The sequence below is a fragment of the Rosa chinensis genome, chromosome 5 (assembly GCF_002994745.2).
Source record: "Rosa chinensis cultivar Old Blush chromosome 5, RchiOBHm-V2, whole genome shotgun sequence".
Classification (NCBI taxonomy): domain Eukaryota; kingdom Viridiplantae; phylum Streptophyta; class Magnoliopsida; order Rosales; family Rosaceae; genus Rosa; species Rosa chinensis.
The window spans coordinates 15,705,441-15,723,919 of record NC_037092.1 but is presented as its reverse complement, the minus strand read 5'-3'; the positions used below and the strand labels follow the sequence as shown (position 1 = coordinate 15,723,919).

Genomic DNA, 18,479 nt, shown 5'->3' with positions numbered 1-18,479 from the left:
TCTGCTCAACGTAGCCTTGGAAATAGGCGTTTGGTGGTTAGAGTTTGGGCCCTTTGGCCTAATGGTCTCTGTAACTGCGGTTTCTTGGGGTTTTGGTTCATGTCCCCCCCCAATATAAGCTTTGTTGATTAATGGTTATTTTCTCTTCTAAAAAAAAAAAAAAATAGATGTATCAATGGATCCAGTCGCGGATCTAGGATCTGAAAATGAGGTGGGCTATGTTGATGTAGGACGAGAATGTGCCTGGTTTAGCCGGAAAACTAGAATAATAAAGAAGCGGAGTGGAATCAAGAAGAGTGATTGGAAAATAGGTAATTCACGCATAATGAGGTTACTAGCCGCTGCAATATCCAAGAAATTTTGGTTTTGGATTTTTCGGGTTACTCGTGCAAAAAGTCAGGTCTTAATTGCGAAGCAGATTAGGATAAACTTTTGGCCAGAATGTCCGTTTGAGACCCATGATACTTTTTCAGAATGGGAACGTCGAGATCTTCAAAACTCACTTTAGTGAGCCCTAACGGATTTTGGCCTAAATATGTCATTTTAATCATCCGATTCGGGATTTAATATTTTTAGGCTAGTCTTACATTTGTTATAGAATTCTTTTATTTTAGGTTTTTAGTTTCCTTTTAATTTGGATTCTTTAGGATTTCTTGTTAGACTATGATTTAGGGTTTTAGATGCCTATATAAGCACCATTATACTTTGTACTAGATCAGTTTATCATATCAAATGAATAAAAATTAGAGATTTTTCTCTCTTTCTCTGGTAGATTCTAGAATTATGTCTGTTATGGTTTATCGCTTGTAAACCTCGTTACTTCCGACTGCGTCATATGTATTCATATGTCTTTTTGGGCGAAAATTTTTTTTTAGTACAATTATGCAAAAGAATGGGAATGCAAGAGCGGGGAGATAAGAACCTGAGAGTTCAAATGTTCAACGATTGAATTCAGGCATTTTTAGGGAGAAGAAGAAGAAGACGAAGAGAATGGAAGAGTAGAGGAGTTTGACTTTGATAATTCAGAAGTTCGGATGGGCTTCGTCAAACAATCATACATACAAACAAAAAATCTATATCATATATACAGGTTTTTTTTTTTTTTTTCCAACCCAGAAGTTTGGGGAGGGCTTGAGTCCTCCCACCTTTATACCTAGATCCGCCCCTGAATGGATGGTTTCAAATTCGTGTCGTGTCAATGTATTAAATGTGTCACAATAGATAACTTCAAATCCAACCACTACTAGAGTTTTGGCCTCAGACATCGGTTCCTGGCCGATGTTAAAAAAAAAAAAAAAAAACATATCGATGTCTTAGTGGGTGATGTTAAAGATCATGAAAAAAAAGACATCGGTTAAAAACCTGTAACGCCCCGATTTACACCTCTTCAAACCGAGTACATTACAGTGCCGCGTGCCTTTAGAACCTAAGCTAAGATACTTAAGTCTCAAGAACCCACAAGGCAACACAAGGAAGTTAAAAATACTTTAGTAAATACATTAGGAAAAATTGAGCACGGAAGCAGTTGTTTAAGTGAGGTGAAAACTATAAAACCATCAGAAATCCTTTAAAGAAAAAAAATACAAGTCATTTCAAAACAATTATCGAATGTTCGTCCGGTTCAAGGCCAAAGTCCCAAAAAAATACGAAAAATGTATTTTACAAATAATCACAACCTCGGTAAACGAGTTACACGAAAGTAAAAGAAATAAGAGAACTTGTCATGCAGATCTAACTCCGTCGATGACCATTTAAAGTACAAGGTAACTAAGCCACAATTAGCATCATCCAACTGTCCCGTCTTCGTACACAGTACCTGCATCCACAAACTGTTGTAGGGGTGAGCTTTCGTCCTTGCTGCTCAATAAGACTCTACCCCAACTAGGTGTGAAAATAATTTAAAATATAGATGCCGGCAAAGTAAGTGAGAAACAATGCATATAGATAAAGATGTTCGAAACCACAAACCGTAGTTCGTTTATAAAAATATAATAGGGCCCAAAAGAATGAAACAGACCTGATGACCGATCGCTATGCCAACTACAACCTTACCACGATTAATATCGTTTACACCGGCAATGTGTAGCGAGAGTGTCCACTTAAACCGTATCACCTAGAAGCAGTGCCACACCTCAACGGATGTCATACACTCTTCAGTCCATACAGCCCCTCCGGAGGTTTAGGGGATCGAAGCCCAAGGAAGTCGCTATGGTCCTCTCACTCTCAGGTCATCAAACAATAGCTCATAGAAAATGAAATAAAGACCAAATTCTTTTTCATGCATCATTAATTTCCATAAAATCCATGCATAAAAATTTCTAACTGAGGCGAGTCCAGAATCCCCTACCTGGAATATCGTAGCTTTGATTCCATTCGCTCTTTTAGGCCAACACCACCATCTTTCATGTTCCGAGTAACTGGAGTCCCTAAGTCCGACAACAATTCATTGTTATTTGAATATTTGAAATTGACGACAGTAATATGATCATACCAAATTCACTTTATCAAGATATTTCGAATAGTCATTTTTCCTAAACTTTCGAGGTTCCAATGTATCACAGACATGTCCAAATTTGCTATGGACACCCATAATCAAATTAAAATTCGATCAAATTCATGATTAGATACCAACCCAGAAAGGCATCCAAATCAAATATATTTACAATTGGTTTGGTCCATATATATATCAATTAACCTCATACTTATCTTGGAAAACACTTGACAGTACGTCAAGTTCTTAGCTTTATAATCATTTCTATATATTCAGTGCACTTCCAACATTCACAGATGTCAAGAAACCCAATTCCTTTAATTGTATGTAAACGACATACTTATCAATAAATTAGAGAACTCACAAGCCCATCGCTAGCACAAAGCTTCATCAAGGGCAATTATATCTTGTAATTGTTCAATACAATTTATAATCTATAAGCCCAGATTTCTACTTCTAGCATCTAATCACAAACAACTTGTAATCAATAATTGACTCAAAACTGCAGCCACTTAATGTGCATGGTAACATGAGCTTTGACAATTTCTTTCTTTAATTTCCAACTATCAAACCACAACCGCAGTTTTGCAACTAATAATGCTAATCTCACTGTCCACAATTTATTCCCAGACAAACATCACTTTTCCTCCTCAATCACGTTACTACTTTTCTTAAATTTAACTTAAATATAGGATTACATACAAACTCCCAACTTACCATGAATACTTTTTCCATTGCAATTGTTGGAGTTCTTAGCCCACCGAGGTTCTGCATCCTTTATACATTTCGCCATCACTCCCGTTCTAAATCCAGAAGACAAGTTTCAGAACCAAACTTAATTAACACAACGCAATAGAACCAATTTGAGTAATTCCTTACCTTCACCGTGGAACTCAAAATGAACTTGGACAGCCCTCGTCCAATTATACAATTCGTCTTTAAAACCTCCAAGTTGAAATCATATGCTATTAAGAATTGATCGAGGAATACTCGAACCCAATTACCAACTCTGGCAAGCTTCTGAATCGCTCTCCCTTTGCATGTCTATGTCTTGTTCCAGTACGAACAAAACCAGACTTTTCACTATCAAACTTCACAGATTTTCGAACTCTTTGTTCTGCTACCCGACTGTGCTCCACCACACCAATTCTGAATTTCAATGCAACCCACATCTCGATGCTCGTTCTAGGACCAGAATTATCATCAAAATTGAATCAAAGAACTCTGGAACACTCTGCCGGAACAGTAGCCTCGACATCAACCGACGACACCCAAAACACCAATCCAACAAACTCGATCAATTCCAAAATCCATTCATACCAACATGTAGAGTACGAAGAGAAGATCACGTTTCATACCTCATGCATCAACAATGGTGACCGGAGTAGCCGGAAAATTACCGGAGTTGCAGCGGTTTCTCAACCTCGTTTTGTCGCCTTCCGTTGTCGAATGGACGATCCGTGATCAGAAGGGCGCCGGATTTGAGGAGACGAATAGAAAGGGGTCGGTTTGCCGATGTGTCGTGGCCGGAAGATGGAGACGGAATCGGGTTGCCGGCGCAGGTTTCCGGGTCGAGGAAACGGGTCTCGACGTTGAGAGTTCAAGAGTGGTCTGGGGCGTTCCATCCATCTTCGGTTCTTTATAGACAAATATTCATTTAAAATGCACGATCCAGATCACACGGTGATTAATTTGGACGGGTGAGATCGCGTCGCTCTATTTTTCTTTTCCATTAAATAATTTCTATAATCCTGAAACTTCGAAAAATCATAATAATTAGCTTGGGTGTCCGAAGAGTCCCCCGAAAATTCTCACAAACTCATCGAGTCACATACTTTATTATCAAACCTTTAAATTAAAAGATTTCATCTTTTGAAAAATTCAAAAAAAATCTTCCTGAGTGTTCTTAGCAATTACTGAAATTACATATCAAATCTCGAAGTACTCCACTTTAGCTCCTTAAATATTTCCGGGCCTCACAAAACCGATGTCCCATAATAAAATAGACATCAGATAAGCAACGAGAATCGATGTAAAACCGTTATTATGGTGACATATTGGTGTGTTTAGATATTGTTAAACCTTCATATTTTAGCATTTAATGCTTGATGAAGTATAGGTCCAGCAGCATAACTATGCATTTTAACATCGTTTCGTAAGACACAAATGATGTCTTCTGGTCTTTGACACATCGGTTCTCATTCTGTATCGATGTGCCATAAATCTTAGGACATCGTTTATTGAAAATAGTTAGACAAAAAAAACATATTGTTGCTTATCTATTATCGGCTTATCGCCCCATTATACTCTTGATGAATCGGTAGCTTTCAACTTTTCAACTCCTCGCTTCCTCGTTCCAACACCAAAAGAAAACAAAAGATTTTTGAATTAAACTAACTATCAATAAAAGGTCTATAATTTTGTGAAGTTGGCGATACCAATTGTTAGATTAAATATAAATATTAGATAACTTCACAAATAATATAGATACAATTTTATGAACATAAAAAGAAGAATTATAATTTGATAAATGGATCATGAACCATAACCTGAATGGCCACTCAATCCAAACCTAAGTCATCTGCGCTTCTCTCATGTGGTATTCTCTTATGGGGCAAGAAAACTATATTACCGATGATGAGAGTGTACAAAGATCGACCTTATTGATGTCCAATCTTATATAGCACATCAATCAATATGTTATAATTCGATGTGTACTAACTTTTGGGACATCGGTTCTGTCATAATATTTCGTATTCACTGTCTAATGGGACATCGATTTTTTCTTTTAAAATTGATGTATCAGTTCTTATTTACTTCATTTTTATAATTATAAACTGATTTGTAACTGCTACTAGGATATTCAATCCACATTTCTCAAAATAAAATGATTCAAAAGTAATTGTAACATTGAGGCATTGCATTAATTTATGTCTTTGATCATGATTCTTATAATTTACAAAAGGCATTTACACCTAAAATGACAAAATGGTCAAAAAGCTAGAGGAGTGCTCCAAACATAATTGAGAGCAGATGCTCCATATGAATTAAACCAGACTATATGAAATTCTAGCCACTTTGCAGTGCTCCTCTTTGGGAATGGCAGTAAGGGAGCCTCAAAAATTTGCAGTGTAAAACGCATAAACTTAAGGGAAGAGCATGATAGAGGAAACCAATTCAAACTCATGGTTAGGCCTGAAATATATATAATCTAGCTTCCTTCAATAATAATTACCAGAACAATTTTCTTTCTGTGCTCACAGCAAGAACTCATCTTATTCTTTGCGACCTATATATCGTTTCAAAGTCGGGCTTTATTGGAATAGTAATTTTTAAATTGCCATGCGTAGATGTCATATCAAAAGTTTCGACATGCAGACTGCCTAGATGCATATATTCAAATTCATATTTAGGAGTGCACAGACTGAAACTCGATCAATCAGACAAATAAAATATGTAGGTGTAGCAAATTCAAGCATCATGTGCTAGGTATCATACCTTTTTAGGTGCCTTGTGGATGAAATTAGTTTGTTGCATTGCCTTAGTAGTAACCTGTCATAAAGAGCATATTATCATGCGGTAAATTCTGGTCCAAGACTAGATATCAGACAATATTCTAGCCTAAAACTAATTATCAAAATTTCTTATAATGCAACTATATAGCTTTTGTACCTTATACAAGTGACCTCCTTCTAACTTATGCCTTTTGGTAGCTTAATTGAGTTTTAACTCCAGAAGAGCTACAATAGCTCTCTTCTCACTGTTTTGGCAAATAACCATTCTCCATATCACTAAAGCAAGTTGGGTACATTAATTTAAAAGATAAAACCCAAAGGACATGTGCACAAGGAGGGCTCTCTAAGTCATTAAAACGAGAAACTAAAGAGTTGGTACCAGCAGAGATATGTGTTCTACCTCATCATATGGACAATTGTCATTGCAATCATACGGTGCAGAGCTTGATGTAAATAAGAACGAACCTTCACTATTCCATTTCAATGCAGCTACTCTACTTATTCAACAAAAACATAAACAATCATTACCACCATCGCAAGTTAACCTACCACACATATTCCAAATAATTAACTAACAAACAAGCATCACGAAAGGAATAAAGTTTATACAAAAGGGATTGTTACATTTTGATTTTTCTCATGAATGTAATAAAAGGAATGAAACTTCTACAAAAGTTTACATGATAATTAAGCTTTACAAGATAATTAGCAAACTAGTACACAAATCATTGAAAGCATAACAAGACTTGCATGTTTAGGTCAGTAGCAAGATTCTGTGTAAGGTATACACATGCACACATATTAAAATGGATGCAGTTCTTATATGATAGTAAAAGACCAACAAATATGCAGCACAAACTCTGACTCTACTTTTACTGCTCTTCCCTTCCTTTTCCATCCCTGAAACACAAATTCTACATCTTATTAGTACCCAATTGAATATAATTAAAAACAAAACAATACAGAATTCATTTCTCAAACACATGGAAACTGAAAACTGCAATCTTCAAGCATTCATTGAAAAAACAAAAAGCTAGAAAATCAAACAGAAAATGACCAAATGTGAAGTTCACGCTATTTATTTATGCACATACTTCACAATACGCACTACTTCACTATAATTTACGAGAACAATAACACAATAAGCAAACTGATTTACAATTATCTTGAAAATTATAGCCATATCATAGGATTGACTTACATATGCTTGAGGTATATCCTTAGCCAGCAACTAAAAGAGCACGAGCTGATCATAACACAAAAATGTAATATCTGTATTCAAGATCAGATATAGTATATAACAAAATGAGCTCAATCACTGTCAAATTACATTTCACTTCATTACCAAATTAGTAGTTCTTCTCAAAGTGACTCCAATACACAATTAAGGTCAAACCATAGGAAATTACATGAGCAGAAAGAGAGAGAATTCAAGGAACGTCTCATGTAATACGATCAAAAATTGTAAAACTAGATACAATTTCTTTGATATGGATTAGGCGGTCATTGCGGATACAATGACAAAACCTCATATCTCATGCCTTAAAATCATGTCGAAAGTAAAACTAGAAACAATTTCTTTGATTTGGGTCATGATATCACCTCAAGATGAGCAAACAAAGCCTCATATCTCATCGTCTCATGCCTTATTCTTGGCAATAGTTTAATACTCAAGATGAAATTAACTTCTCCTAAGGCCCATTCTGTCGATGTAAGTTTGATTGGCCCATGAAAACAAATGAAAACAAATGAAAACAAAAAAACCAAAAACAAATTCGTAAAAAGTAGTAGTAAAACAGTGACCGAAGAGCAGCGCAATTCTTCCGGTGAATCTGAACAAGCAATGCAATGCAAATCCATTGTCAATCTCTCCACCTATCTCGTCAAACCCACGAACCCTTGGTCCCTCAGAAACCACACTTCATGGGCTTCAGCTATCCGAAGCGCTTCTTCTCCACACCAACTTTTACTTATTTACTGTCAGATGCACCGTGAATCAATTCCAATCGACACCTTCTCCATTAAAGGAGCGCTCAAATCATTTGTGAAACTAAAGAACCATGCCCACATTCAGCAACTCCATTCCCATATCGTTAAACTCGGGTTTTGTTCCGATCCATATGTTGCGTCCTTTCTTCTCAAAACGTACTTCGTCGTCTCGTTTGCTGAACATGCCCACCAACTGTTCGACGAAATGCCTAGGAAGAACACGGCCGCGTGGAACGAAATGCTTTCGGGGTATAAGAGTTTGGGGGATGTAGAGAAAGCACGCTCAGTGTTTGATCAAATGAAGCCGCGAGGTGTTAAGTCATGGAGTTGCATGATCGACGCGTATGTGAAGAATGGCGACAATGAGCATGGCGTAACGCTCTTTCGGAATATGGTGATTGAGGAAGGTATAAAGCCTGACATTGTAACTCTACTGCCGGTTTTATCAGTTTGCGCTGACATGGGTCCTTGTGGCTTGTTGCTTGGGAAGTCAGTTCATGGGTTTGTGGTGCGTCATGGGTTGAGATTGAGCGATTTGGTTGGTTCAGCTTTGGTTACTATGTATGCTAAGTGCCGGTTTTTGGACGCAGCGGCCAGGCTGTTGGCATTTTTGCAAGAGAGGGATTTGAAGACTTGGAATATGCATTTTTGTCGAACGGTGCAAAAGGGCTACACAAAAGGGCCGTTATATGTATTTGAGAATTTGCAAAAAGCCAGTGTGAGACCTAATGAGCTAACTTTCAAGGAAGTTCTTAATGCTAGTGTGCATTCAGGACTAGTCAAGGAGGGGCGGGAATATTTCAAGTTGATTGAAGGATGTGGTTTGAAGCCTAGTATTCAACACTATCGATCCATGGTCCAACTATATAGTAATGCAGGGCAGTTAGAAGAAGCATATAAGGTGATTAAGAACATGAAACTTGAATCTGATGTTGTGGTCTGGAGTTCTTTACTGTCTGCTTGTGAGAAGCACAGACAGTTTGGGATGGCGGAAAGAGTAGCTAAGGAGATCATGAAGACAGTGAAGCCAGACAGCAAAAGTCGTGTTCAGCTTCATTCTCTGGTCCAACTATATAGTAATGCTTATAAGGTTATTAAGAACACGAAAGTTGAACCTGATGTTGAGGCCTGGAGTTCTTTTCTGTCTGCTTGTAAGGAGCACAAACAGTTTGGGATGGCGGAAAGAGTAGCTAGGGAGGCCATGACAGTGAAGCCGGACAGCAAACATGGTGCTCCGCTTCATCCTCTGATCCAACTATATAGTCATGCAGGCCTGCTAGAGGAAGCTTATAAGGTTATTAAGGACATGAAACTTAAACCTTATGTTGCGTCCTGGACTTCTTTTCTATCTGCTTGTAAGGAGCACAAACAGTTTGGGATGGCTGAAAGAATAGCTGAGACGGTCATGATGACAGTGAAGCCGGACAGCAAACACGGTGCTCCGCTTCATTCTCATATCTCAGATATGAGGGATTTGAGAAAGTCAATGGCCAATCCAAATTTAGGGAAGATACATGATTTGCTGCAAAAATTTGACGAAGGCCAGGGAGCTATATGTTTTGATGCACGGTAGTCACTGGAAAGTCATTATTACATCTATCATGTGATGTTCAAGATGGTAAAAATTGTTTCTTGCGAATTACGATGTACTTCAATGGTACGCTTCTATTTTCATTGGTTTGATAAAACATTTCTCACCGCATAGGGAGCTATTTTGCAAGTAAGATAAATAAGAATGGGAAACATAAGGTCGTGATTAGTTATTTTATCAGAGTTTTCTTAAATTTGTTTCTCTAACAAAATGTTGATAGGATGAAATATATCTAGGGCACGAAAAAGAACATCTCCAATATTCCAATGAAACTAACCAAGCAATGCAAGCCATAGCCAAACTCTCAAACCATCTTATCAAACCCACAAACCATGCCTTCTGTTGGTTTCTCAAAAGCTACAATCATGGGCCGCAGCCATACGCAGCTTTTCTTCCCCACATAAAGCTCTGCATATCTATTCTCAAATGCACCGGCAGTCTGTACCTTTCGACAGCTTCTCCATTCTCTTTACTCTAAAATCATGTACCCAATTGCATAACCACGCAACCATTCAACACCTCCATTCCCATATCGTTAAACTCGGGTTTGATTCTCACGTATATGTGGCCACTTCACTTCTCCACGCTTACGTCGTCGTTTCGTTTGTGGATGCATGTGAACTGTTCGGCATGTATGCGAAATGTGGGTAGGGAGCAGAACAGGTTTTTGAGTTGATGCAAGAGAAGAATGTGATGGCTTGGACCGCATTGATTTGTGGATCGGCACAACATGGATACAGCAAAGAAGCATTGTGTTTGTTTGAGATGATGCAAAACAGCGGCGTAAGACCTAATGAACTGACTTTTACAGGAGTTCTCAGTGCTTGTGTGAACACGAGACTAGTTGAGGAGGGTCGAACATATTTCAATTTGATTGAAGAAAGTGGCTTGGAGCTTCGGATTCAGCATTATGGATGCATGGTCGATTTGTATGGCAAGGCGGGGCTGTTAGAGGAAGCCTATGATTTTATTAAGAACATGAGACTTGAACCCAATATTGCTGTCTGGGGAGCTTTTTTGTCGGCTTGCAAGGAGCATAAACAGTTTGAGATGGCCGAAAGAGTTGTTGAGGAGGTCATGAAGATGGTGAAACCAGAGAATGATAGTGGTTACTCTCTTATCGCCGATTTGTATGTTTTGGGTGGAAAGTGGGATGATGCTGAAAGAGTGAGGAAATTAATGGTGAACCACAAGGTGAGGAAGGTTAGGGGCTCTAGTTTTGTTCAAGTGGATAGTTGAGAAAACCAATTCTATATGCCGCTCGCAACTTATAAAGCTTACCTGAATGATGTGTATCCTAGGCGAAATATGATGGTGAGGCTCCTCAGTGGCAGCATGCCAGTAGCTTTATTGAGATCGGAAGCGTATTGTGCAAAGGCTCTAATTCTGCAATTGGCAGAAGGCTGTTTACAAACAGGAACAACACAATCAGAATTACAACCTTAGTTGCTTGAATTATAAGGTTTTTTCGTTAAAGTGTTTTAACAGAGAGCAGGGTTAAGGCCAACGGTAATGAGGAAGGCTAGCATGCTAATATTGCTCTTTAGTTTTTGTCTTTCAAAGTTGTTGGGCCTGATTGGGCTTTGAGTTGGTCAGCAACAAGCCCATGAGAGGTCCTATTTTGGGTTTGGAAATAACTTTCTCCAAATTCCAGCACTGTCTCTCTCAAGGTTACACTGGTGGTCGAAATGAGCTCGGTGGCATCTTCCCTTGGCACTTGCAATCCCAGAAAGCTCAGAACATTCAGTACTCTACCACCGAAGAATTTCAATGCCCCTAAAACCTCAAGAATCAAAATCTTAAGCCAGGCCCAGAAAAGCTCACCTTGTTCTGAAAATGTTCTGCAGCTAAATAATGAGAAGCCAAGTTTATTAAGGAGAAGAGAAGCAATTGGTTTTGGCTTCTGCTTTGGCCTTGTTGATGTGCTCTTGCCAGCTCAACCCACTGAAGCAGCTGAAGTTGCTCCTTGTGAATTTACTGTAGCTCCTTCTGGACTTGCTTTCTGTGACAAAGTAGTAGGGAAGGGAGCTGAGGCTGTTAAGGGACAGATGATTAAGGTATTAAATAAGACCAATCATGTGTTGTTTCAAATAATCAAAGCCTAGTATTTGATTCTCCAACATGGGTATACTTTTGTTTATTTGTTGTTTTCTCTTAGAACAAGAAATTTTTAAGAAATCATAGTTCACATGGCATTGAGTTCTTCAAGAATTTCATGAGTGGTAGTTTAATTTTGCAATTGAAATGCACAGGCACACTACACTGGGAAATTGGAGAATGGCAAGGTGTTCGATAGTAGCTATAATCGTGGGAAGCCCCTTTCATTCCGAATTGGTGCTGGTGAGGTATGAAATATGTTCATGAGTTGTAGCTACTGATGTGCTTTGCCTCTGCCAAAGTTAAATTTAAAGAAGTTTTTTGTTATTTGAGCCAAGGACTTCCTCAAACTGGGTGGTGTTCTTCGCTTGGAGTATATTGATTTGGCAACTCAAGAACTTAAGTTAACTGGATTAGGGCCTTTGTTGTGATCGTTGGTTGAAATTCTTGTCTACTAAAGTCTTGTGTATTTCTCTTCCTGAAAGAAATTTCTTAACTTCTCCAGGTTTAAGATTTGAACGTGAGAAATTATTTGCAGCACATCTACTAGTCACATTACTAATCACATCAGTTTAGCAGCTAGCATTACTCTTTTAGCCTTCTAAGTTGGACTAAGTATTCTGCTTTGGACACCTCATAGGTAATTAAAGGGTGGGACCAAGGTATTCTTGGTGGCGATGGAATTCCTCCCATGCTTGCTGGTATAGTAAATCCATGATGTAGTGTTTAACCTTAGATCCTTATCCTTATAAATGGCTAGATAAAGTTCATTCTCTTTCAACTCTATTAGGGGGAAAGCGCACCTTGAAGATCCCTGCAGAACTTGCATATGGTGCACGGGGAGCTGGGTGTAGAGGAGGTAAGGTATTCATGTTCTTCATTCCAACACTTCCCTTCTATTTCTTTTCGCTAGCTCCTTCTTTTTCTGAGATGGTAGGCCTATGTTTCTCATTGGTTACCCCTGTATGGTGCAGGTTCGTGTATTATTCCTCCGTATTCAGTTCTTTTGTTCGATGTGGAATTCATTGGCAAGGCATGAGAAGTGGCCAAAGAGCCAGCCACACCAGCAGTGCCTCAATCGATCGATCACCTAATTTTCCCTTCCTTTTGCCTCTAGCTTTTGTGAATGGTTTTCTTAATGGTGAAATGCAAAGTGTTTTGGCTGTCTTTGGATGCCACACTGATGAGAAGATGATTAGTTATTCATCTGGTTGTTTGCACATAATTATAATGCTTGACTTGATGTAAATCCTCAGCTTTTCCATACTAGTTCGCTAGCGAGCCTTACTTTTTTATTTAATCTCCGGCCTTTTATGTTTTTTTTTTAGAGGTGAAACTACAACTTTTAACCCCACCATACCACACATTACTCATTCCATGATGTATTGATGTTAGTGAGAATTGAACTTGTGACCTCTACGATTCGGTTATTTCAAATAACAAACATGTCACAGCTCATTGTATATGGTTAGAAAGAGGCTCAATGGAAAGACAAAGATGAATATTTCGGAAGAGATTGGCTTCCAATGGGCAAGGTGTCAAGTGGCCGGAAACGATCTAGTTCAAAGTTGTAAATTGACTCGATAAAGTCCAAACCCGAACGTTACCCTAAAGTGCTCAGTTGCTCGGCCTTAGGATCAAGGCGAAGTAACATTCTCTAATGCATCCATACGGATTCGGGTTAACCCGCCCCAAGTTTCACCCATGGTCACCATTATCCTTAAAATCCTTCCACCTCTATAAAACTGGGCCTTTGAAGACCCGAACCCAAGCCAACAGAACAGGCCCAAACTTCTGTGACAGATGCCCACTAGACTCGCCCAACCTATAAAACCCCAAATCAAAACCCTTGACTCATTTTGCAAAACCCTAAAACGGAAAGGAAACAGAGAAGAAGCGGCGGTACCAGGAAGCAGAGACAATGGCGAAGTCGATGAGATGCAAGAGAGAGAAGAGGCTTCGAGCTATTCGGAGAGAGATGGTAGAGCCCTACTACGAGAAGAAAGACGAGGCCAAGCTCGCTGCCCAAGAGGCTGCCCTCGCCGCCCCTAAGCTGCCCGTAAAGCCCTCTTCTAAGGCCTCCTCTTCTATGGAGATCGCCCCCGTCAACACCTCAACGCCTTCTGAAAACGCCATGGGTATGCTTCTCTTCAACAACCCATATGCTAATTTTGGCTTAATCGAATTGTGATTATACCATTTTACTCTGTTTTGCTTAAACTTGGTGTGAACCCATTTGGCTTTGCTTGTGCTCTAAATAAAGAAATTTTGATATTTATCTGCAATGCTTTCATAATGATTCAAATTATGGAAGCAAGAAATTGGTGCATGGTTTACTGAATTTGCAGTTTTTGACAATTTGTGCTGATTCTGTTGTGCGACTTTGATATATGGACTTCTATACTTCTATTGTTGAAAATATATGTATGCATTTGAAAACGTGCGGTGATGGATGAAGAGAATTGAACAAACAAATAGAACTAGACAATTATTTTTCGTAGATACTTGGATGCATGTTTGTGTTAATTCTGTTGATGTCATTTAAACAGATCATTCCCATTGGTAAGCGAGATATAATGCTAGTATGATCTTTTCATGTAAACCAAGTTGGTAATGTAGTTCTCTTGGCTTGTTTTTTTATCATGGAATTTGAAAAGTTGGTACTTCAGTCTTCTTTATCATTATGGTTTATCACTTCTTAGTTATTAGATTACAGGCATCTTGAATGATCATATTTCACAGACGAATAAGATGGGTGAAATTTGAGTTTTTCATTAGCATATGTCAGTTGATCGTTCATCCACATCAATTATCTTTACTCCCAGCTGTGCTGAAGTTTAATGATCCGGATGTTGTCTTTCTGATTTTCAGATGTGGAGATGGCTGATGGCAGTCAGACAAAGAGTTCATTAAAGCCTTTTGGTGGGGTGGGTAAGAAATCCCAACGGGTGTTCAAGGTGGGCAAGAGAAGGCGTCATGGCAAGGGCAAGGGCGGAAAGGTTAAGAGGCGTCATATTTGAGAGACTGATGTGTCTTGCATCTTAGAGAGATTTAAGTGTATTTTTGAGAAATTGCTGTTGTGGCGTACACTTGATATATGTAGTCTATGAGGTAGCTCCCTTCCAAGGTTCCAAAGTATAATTTTATTATCATCATTTTGTACTAATGCTAATGTGCAAGACCAGTATGTTCTAATTGTTTCTCATTGTATGGTAAATCAAGCAACTTGTGTTACTTAAAGGTTTTACATTTTTGGTTTTGTTCTCCCATATAATTTTCCGAGGGTTCCAGTATGTGAAGAGTTGATATTTTACGCGTATTTATGTCCACCAAAGTACCAGATGTCCAGATGTAACACAAACAAGAATCTTTCCTCACGACCTGTCCTATCTAGACCGTCAACTCACAGGCTAGATCTAAAAACTCACAGCAACCACCGAAGACTACGGTGCAGAAAGTCTGTTGAGGGAGAGCTCAACTTGTAAAATTGTGACAAGTTAGAAGGTTAGAAGCACTCATTTCAGGAACAGTAATTGCTGGGAAATATCAACTAAGCAGACGTCGCTCTACCAGAGAAAAGTCCCAGAAAGGACCCATAGTGACACTAGTGGTTGTTGGAGACTTCATATTCTTCTTGGATTACCAATAGTGAGTGAGGACTTGCGAGCCAACTTGTAAAATGGGTTGAGAATGATGACTTAAAAATATCTAGACACCTCACCACAAATGGGCTATAAATTCACTTGTGCTCCCCATTCACCTGCAACAAACAAACAGAGCCTCAAATTAATTATGGATTTCCATGTCAACTTCAACCCCATCTCTCGCCTCTTTCTCCACTTACTGCTCTTGTTAATTTTGGCCTCTTCATGCCTAAACACTAGCAGTATTGTGAAATCATGCATGGAGGAAGAGAGACGAGCTCTTCTCAGCTTTAAACAAGATCTCACTGATCCGTCTGCCAAGCTTTCTTCTTGGGTTGGTCATCAATGCTGTCGATGGAGAGGGATTTCATGCAACAACCGCACTGGTCATGTTGCAATGATTGACCTCCGGCATACATATGGTGATCAATGGAGCTCTTCAAAGTATGAAGAACCCCTGTGGGGTAAGTCAATTAATCCTTCTTTGCTTGGCTTGAAACATCTGAGTTACTTGGATTTAAGCAACAATGACTTCAACAAAATTCACTTTCCAAAATTCATTGGGCAGCTTACGAGTTTAAGCTATCTCAATCTCTCAGATTCCCACTTTTCAGGAGAGATTCCTTCTTCTCTTGGTAACCTCTCAAACTTGAACTATCTTGACCTCAGTTCTAATTATGGTGGAGTCAATTCGAATAACTTGAATTGGCTTTCTAATCTCTCTTCCCTCAAATACCTCAGTCTTATAGGTGTGAACCTCAGCAGCACAGGAGTAAGTTGGCTGCATGCTGTTAACAAGCTTCCTTCACTCTTAGAGTTGCATTTGTCATCTTGTTCTATTCAAAACAATCCACACTCCCTGCAATCCATTAACTTGACATCACTTGCGGTCCTTGATATGTCATTTAATCATCTTATCAGTTCTTCATTTCCTAAATGGATTTTTAATCTTTCTAGCCTTACAAAACTTGATCTAAGTCATAATTCTTTCAGTGACCCCTCTGTTGATGAATTTGCAACCCTCAAATCTCTAGAACACCTTGATTTATCTCGCACGGGACTCAAAGGTCAAGTTCCCAAATTCATTGGAAATTTGTGCAAGCTGAAGTCATTAGATCTTTATGGCAACGAATTTGATGGGGGGATTCAAGAGTTTTTGAGTGGTTTTTCAAATTGTTCATTTAATAGAATGGAGTCACTAGATTTGTCTTCTTGTGGGCTGGTAGGCAAATTGCCTAGTTCGTTGGGAATCCTGAAAGGCCTGCAGCATCTCACCCTCTATGGTAATCTTCTCCACGGTTCCATTCCTGAAAGTTTGGGACAACTCTCTCAGCTAGTTAGCCTTGATCTCAGTTCTAATATTTTCAACGGTTCCATTCCTCAAAGTTTGGGACAACTCTCTCAGCTAGTTAACCTTGATCTCAGTTCTAATCTTTTCAACGGTTCCATTCCTCAAAGTTTGGGACAACTCACTCAGCTGGCTGACCTTGATCTGTCTGGTAATTCATGGGAAGGCTGTTTAACGGAAGCCCATTTCATAAATCTCACAAGATTAGGGTCCCTACGCTTGAGCACAACCCGAGATGTGCCCATCATTTTCAATTTGACTGATTATGAATGGGTTCCTCCTTTCAAGCTCGTTTTTATTCATATGGACAATTGCCGAGTAGGTGCTGGCTTCCCTCTATGGCTTCAATCTCAAACTGAGCTCCTGGAGGTCTCACTTAAGAATGCTGGAATCTCGGGTCCAATACCAGAGGAATGGCTCTTTAATATATCTTCGCAAATCGAATTTTTGGATTTATCTCACAATCAAATAAGCGGAAAGCTTCCGTTCCGATTCAACTCTTTTCCGGAGCTGCTGTCCATAGTTCTGAGCCATAATCAATTTGATGGCACTATTCCATCATCTATTTGTAGCATTCAATCTCTAGGTGAACTTGCTCTGAATAACAATCAGTTATCCGGAGAATTCCCTAAAGAATGGAGTTTGTGGAGCAACATAGAAGTTGTGGATGTCTCAAACAACAATATGTCCGGTAATATTCCAAGCTCAATGGGCATTCCAAGTTCTCTTCATATACTGAAGACAGACAACAATCATTTTAGCGGAGAAATTCCTTCTGCCTTGCAAAATTGCTCTGGTTTGGAGAGACTTTATCTTGGAGGCAACAAATTTACTGGAAGCATACCTTCTTGGATAGGATCAAAAGTGGACACATTCACAGTGCTGCAATTGCAATCGAACTCTTTAAGTGGACATATTCCTCATCATTTGTGCAGTCTTCCTCTGCTTCAGAACCTAGACCTTAGTCACAACAGATTTTCAGGGACTATTCCCAAGTGTTTGAATAATTTGATTTCTCTAGTCGACTATGGTCCTTTCGCCTGGACGGGCTTTTTAGATTTAGAAGTAACAACTGTGACAGTAAAAGGAAGAGCAAGTGAATACTTAGATAAAAATGCGCAGCTTCTATTCATTATTGATTTTTCAAGTAATGATTTAGAAGGTGAAATTCCTGAAGAAATCTGCAGCCTCGTTCAATTAGGTGCATTAAACTTGTCCATGAATCAATTAAGTGGACATATCCCCTCAAAAATTGGAAACTTGAAGTTGCTCGAAGCACTTGACCTCTCCCAGAACCAGCTTTCAGGACAGATCCCACAAAGTCTCGCTTCTCTGACCTTCTTGTCTCACTTGAACCTGTCTTGCAACAACTTGACCGGAAGAATTCCTTCGGGCAACCAACTTCAGACGCTCGATGATCCATCTATTTATGAGGGCAATCCTTCGCTCTGTGGATTTCCTCTTTCAAAATGCCCAGAAGACGGAGACAATAAGATGCATGAGCCTCGTGCAGAAGACAATAAAGATCATGAAGATGATGACAAAAAGCTTGGCTTCTATACCAGCGCGGTGCTCGGCTTTATCATAGGGTTTTGGGGTGTTTGCGGCACATTGATATTGAAGAAGTCATGGAGATATGCCTATTTTCAATTCTTTGACTGCATCAAAGAGAAAGTTGCACTAGCAATTGCATTGAAACTAGCTCGTCTACAAGGAAGATGGTGATCCGAAACATAACAAAAAGAAAGTACTAGTTATTTATATGCTGATTTCTATCTATTCTATCTGTGTAGTAATGTAAGAT

At 39.0% G+C, this 18,479-nt stretch overlaps 5 protein-coding genes and 1 long non-coding RNA gene across 8 annotated transcripts; 5 read left to right on the top strand and 1 right to left on the bottom strand.

The window, feature by feature from the left end:
• Positions 1 to 1,523: 1,523 nt before the first annotated feature.
• LOC112166509 lies at positions 1,524 to 4,101 on the bottom strand. 2 transcript variants are annotated; one of them, XR_005799126.1, is made up of 4 exons: positions 3,371 to 4,101; positions 3,209 to 3,294; positions 2,053 to 2,426; positions 1,524 to 1,829 (listed from the first exon to the last, which is right to left on the bottom strand). It is a non-coding gene; the product is annotated as an uncharacterized LOC112166509 (long non-coding RNA). The 2 variants fall into 2 exon arrangements; XR_005799125.1 differs by having other exon boundaries at positions 1,524 to 2,426.
• Positions 4,102 to 8,200: 4,099 nt separating this feature from the next.
• Positions 8,201 to 9,568, top strand: LOC112203263 (pentatricopeptide repeat-containing protein At1g33350). Its single transcript, XM_024344254.1, has one exon. It carries the CDS (start codon positions 8,201 to 8,203, stop codon positions 9,566 to 9,568), a length of 1,368 nt encoding a protein of 455 aa, XP_024200022.1.
• Positions 9,569 to 9,639: 71 nt separating this feature from the next.
• LOC112203262 (pentatricopeptide repeat-containing protein At2g01510, mitochondrial) lies at positions 9,640 to 11,108 on the top strand. The gene is made up of 2 exons (XM_024344253.2): positions 9,640 to 9,672; positions 10,238 to 11,108. Exons 1-2 carry the CDS (start codon positions 9,640 to 9,642, stop codon positions 10,823 to 10,825), a joined length of 621 nt encoding a protein of 206 aa, XP_024200021.1. The 3' UTR covers positions 10,826 to 11,108.
• A 114-nt stretch (positions 11,109 to 11,222) lies between these two features.
• LOC112167471 (peptidyl-prolyl cis-trans isomerase FKBP13, chloroplastic) lies at positions 11,223 to 12,983 on the top strand. 2 transcript variants are annotated; one of them, XM_040506420.1, is made up of 5 exons: positions 11,223 to 11,643; positions 11,839 to 11,931; positions 12,324 to 12,384; positions 12,474 to 12,547; positions 12,658 to 12,983. In XM_040506420.1, exons 1-5 carry the CDS (start codon positions 11,275 to 11,277, stop codon positions 12,775 to 12,777), a joined length of 717 nt encoding a protein of 238 aa, XP_040362354.1. In that variant the 5' UTR covers positions 11,223 to 11,274; the 3' UTR covers positions 12,778 to 12,983. The 2 variants fall into 2 exon arrangements, with proteins under 2 accessions (XP_040362354.1, XP_024160269.1); XM_024304501.2 differs by having other exon boundaries at positions 11,231 to 11,643; positions 12,474 to 12,542.
• A 549-nt stretch (positions 12,984 to 13,532) lies between these two features.
• Positions 13,533 to 14,917, top strand: LOC112167472. Its single transcript, XM_024304502.2, has 2 exons — positions 13,533 to 13,821; positions 14,555 to 14,917. The coding sequence occupies exons 1-2, from the start codon at positions 13,605 to 13,607 to the stop codon at positions 14,701 to 14,703; spliced, it is 366 nt and encodes a 121-aa protein (XP_024160270.1). The 5' UTR covers positions 13,533 to 13,604; the 3' UTR covers positions 14,704 to 14,917.
• Positions 14,918 to 15,586: 669 nt separating this feature from the next.
• Positions 15,587 to 18,400, top strand: LOC112203261 (receptor-like protein EIX2). Its single transcript, XM_024344251.1, has one exon. The coding sequence runs from the start codon at positions 15,587 to 15,589 to the stop codon at positions 18,398 to 18,400; it is 2,814 nt and encodes a 937-aa protein (XP_024200019.1).
• Positions 18,401 to 18,479: the final 79 nt, after the last annotated feature.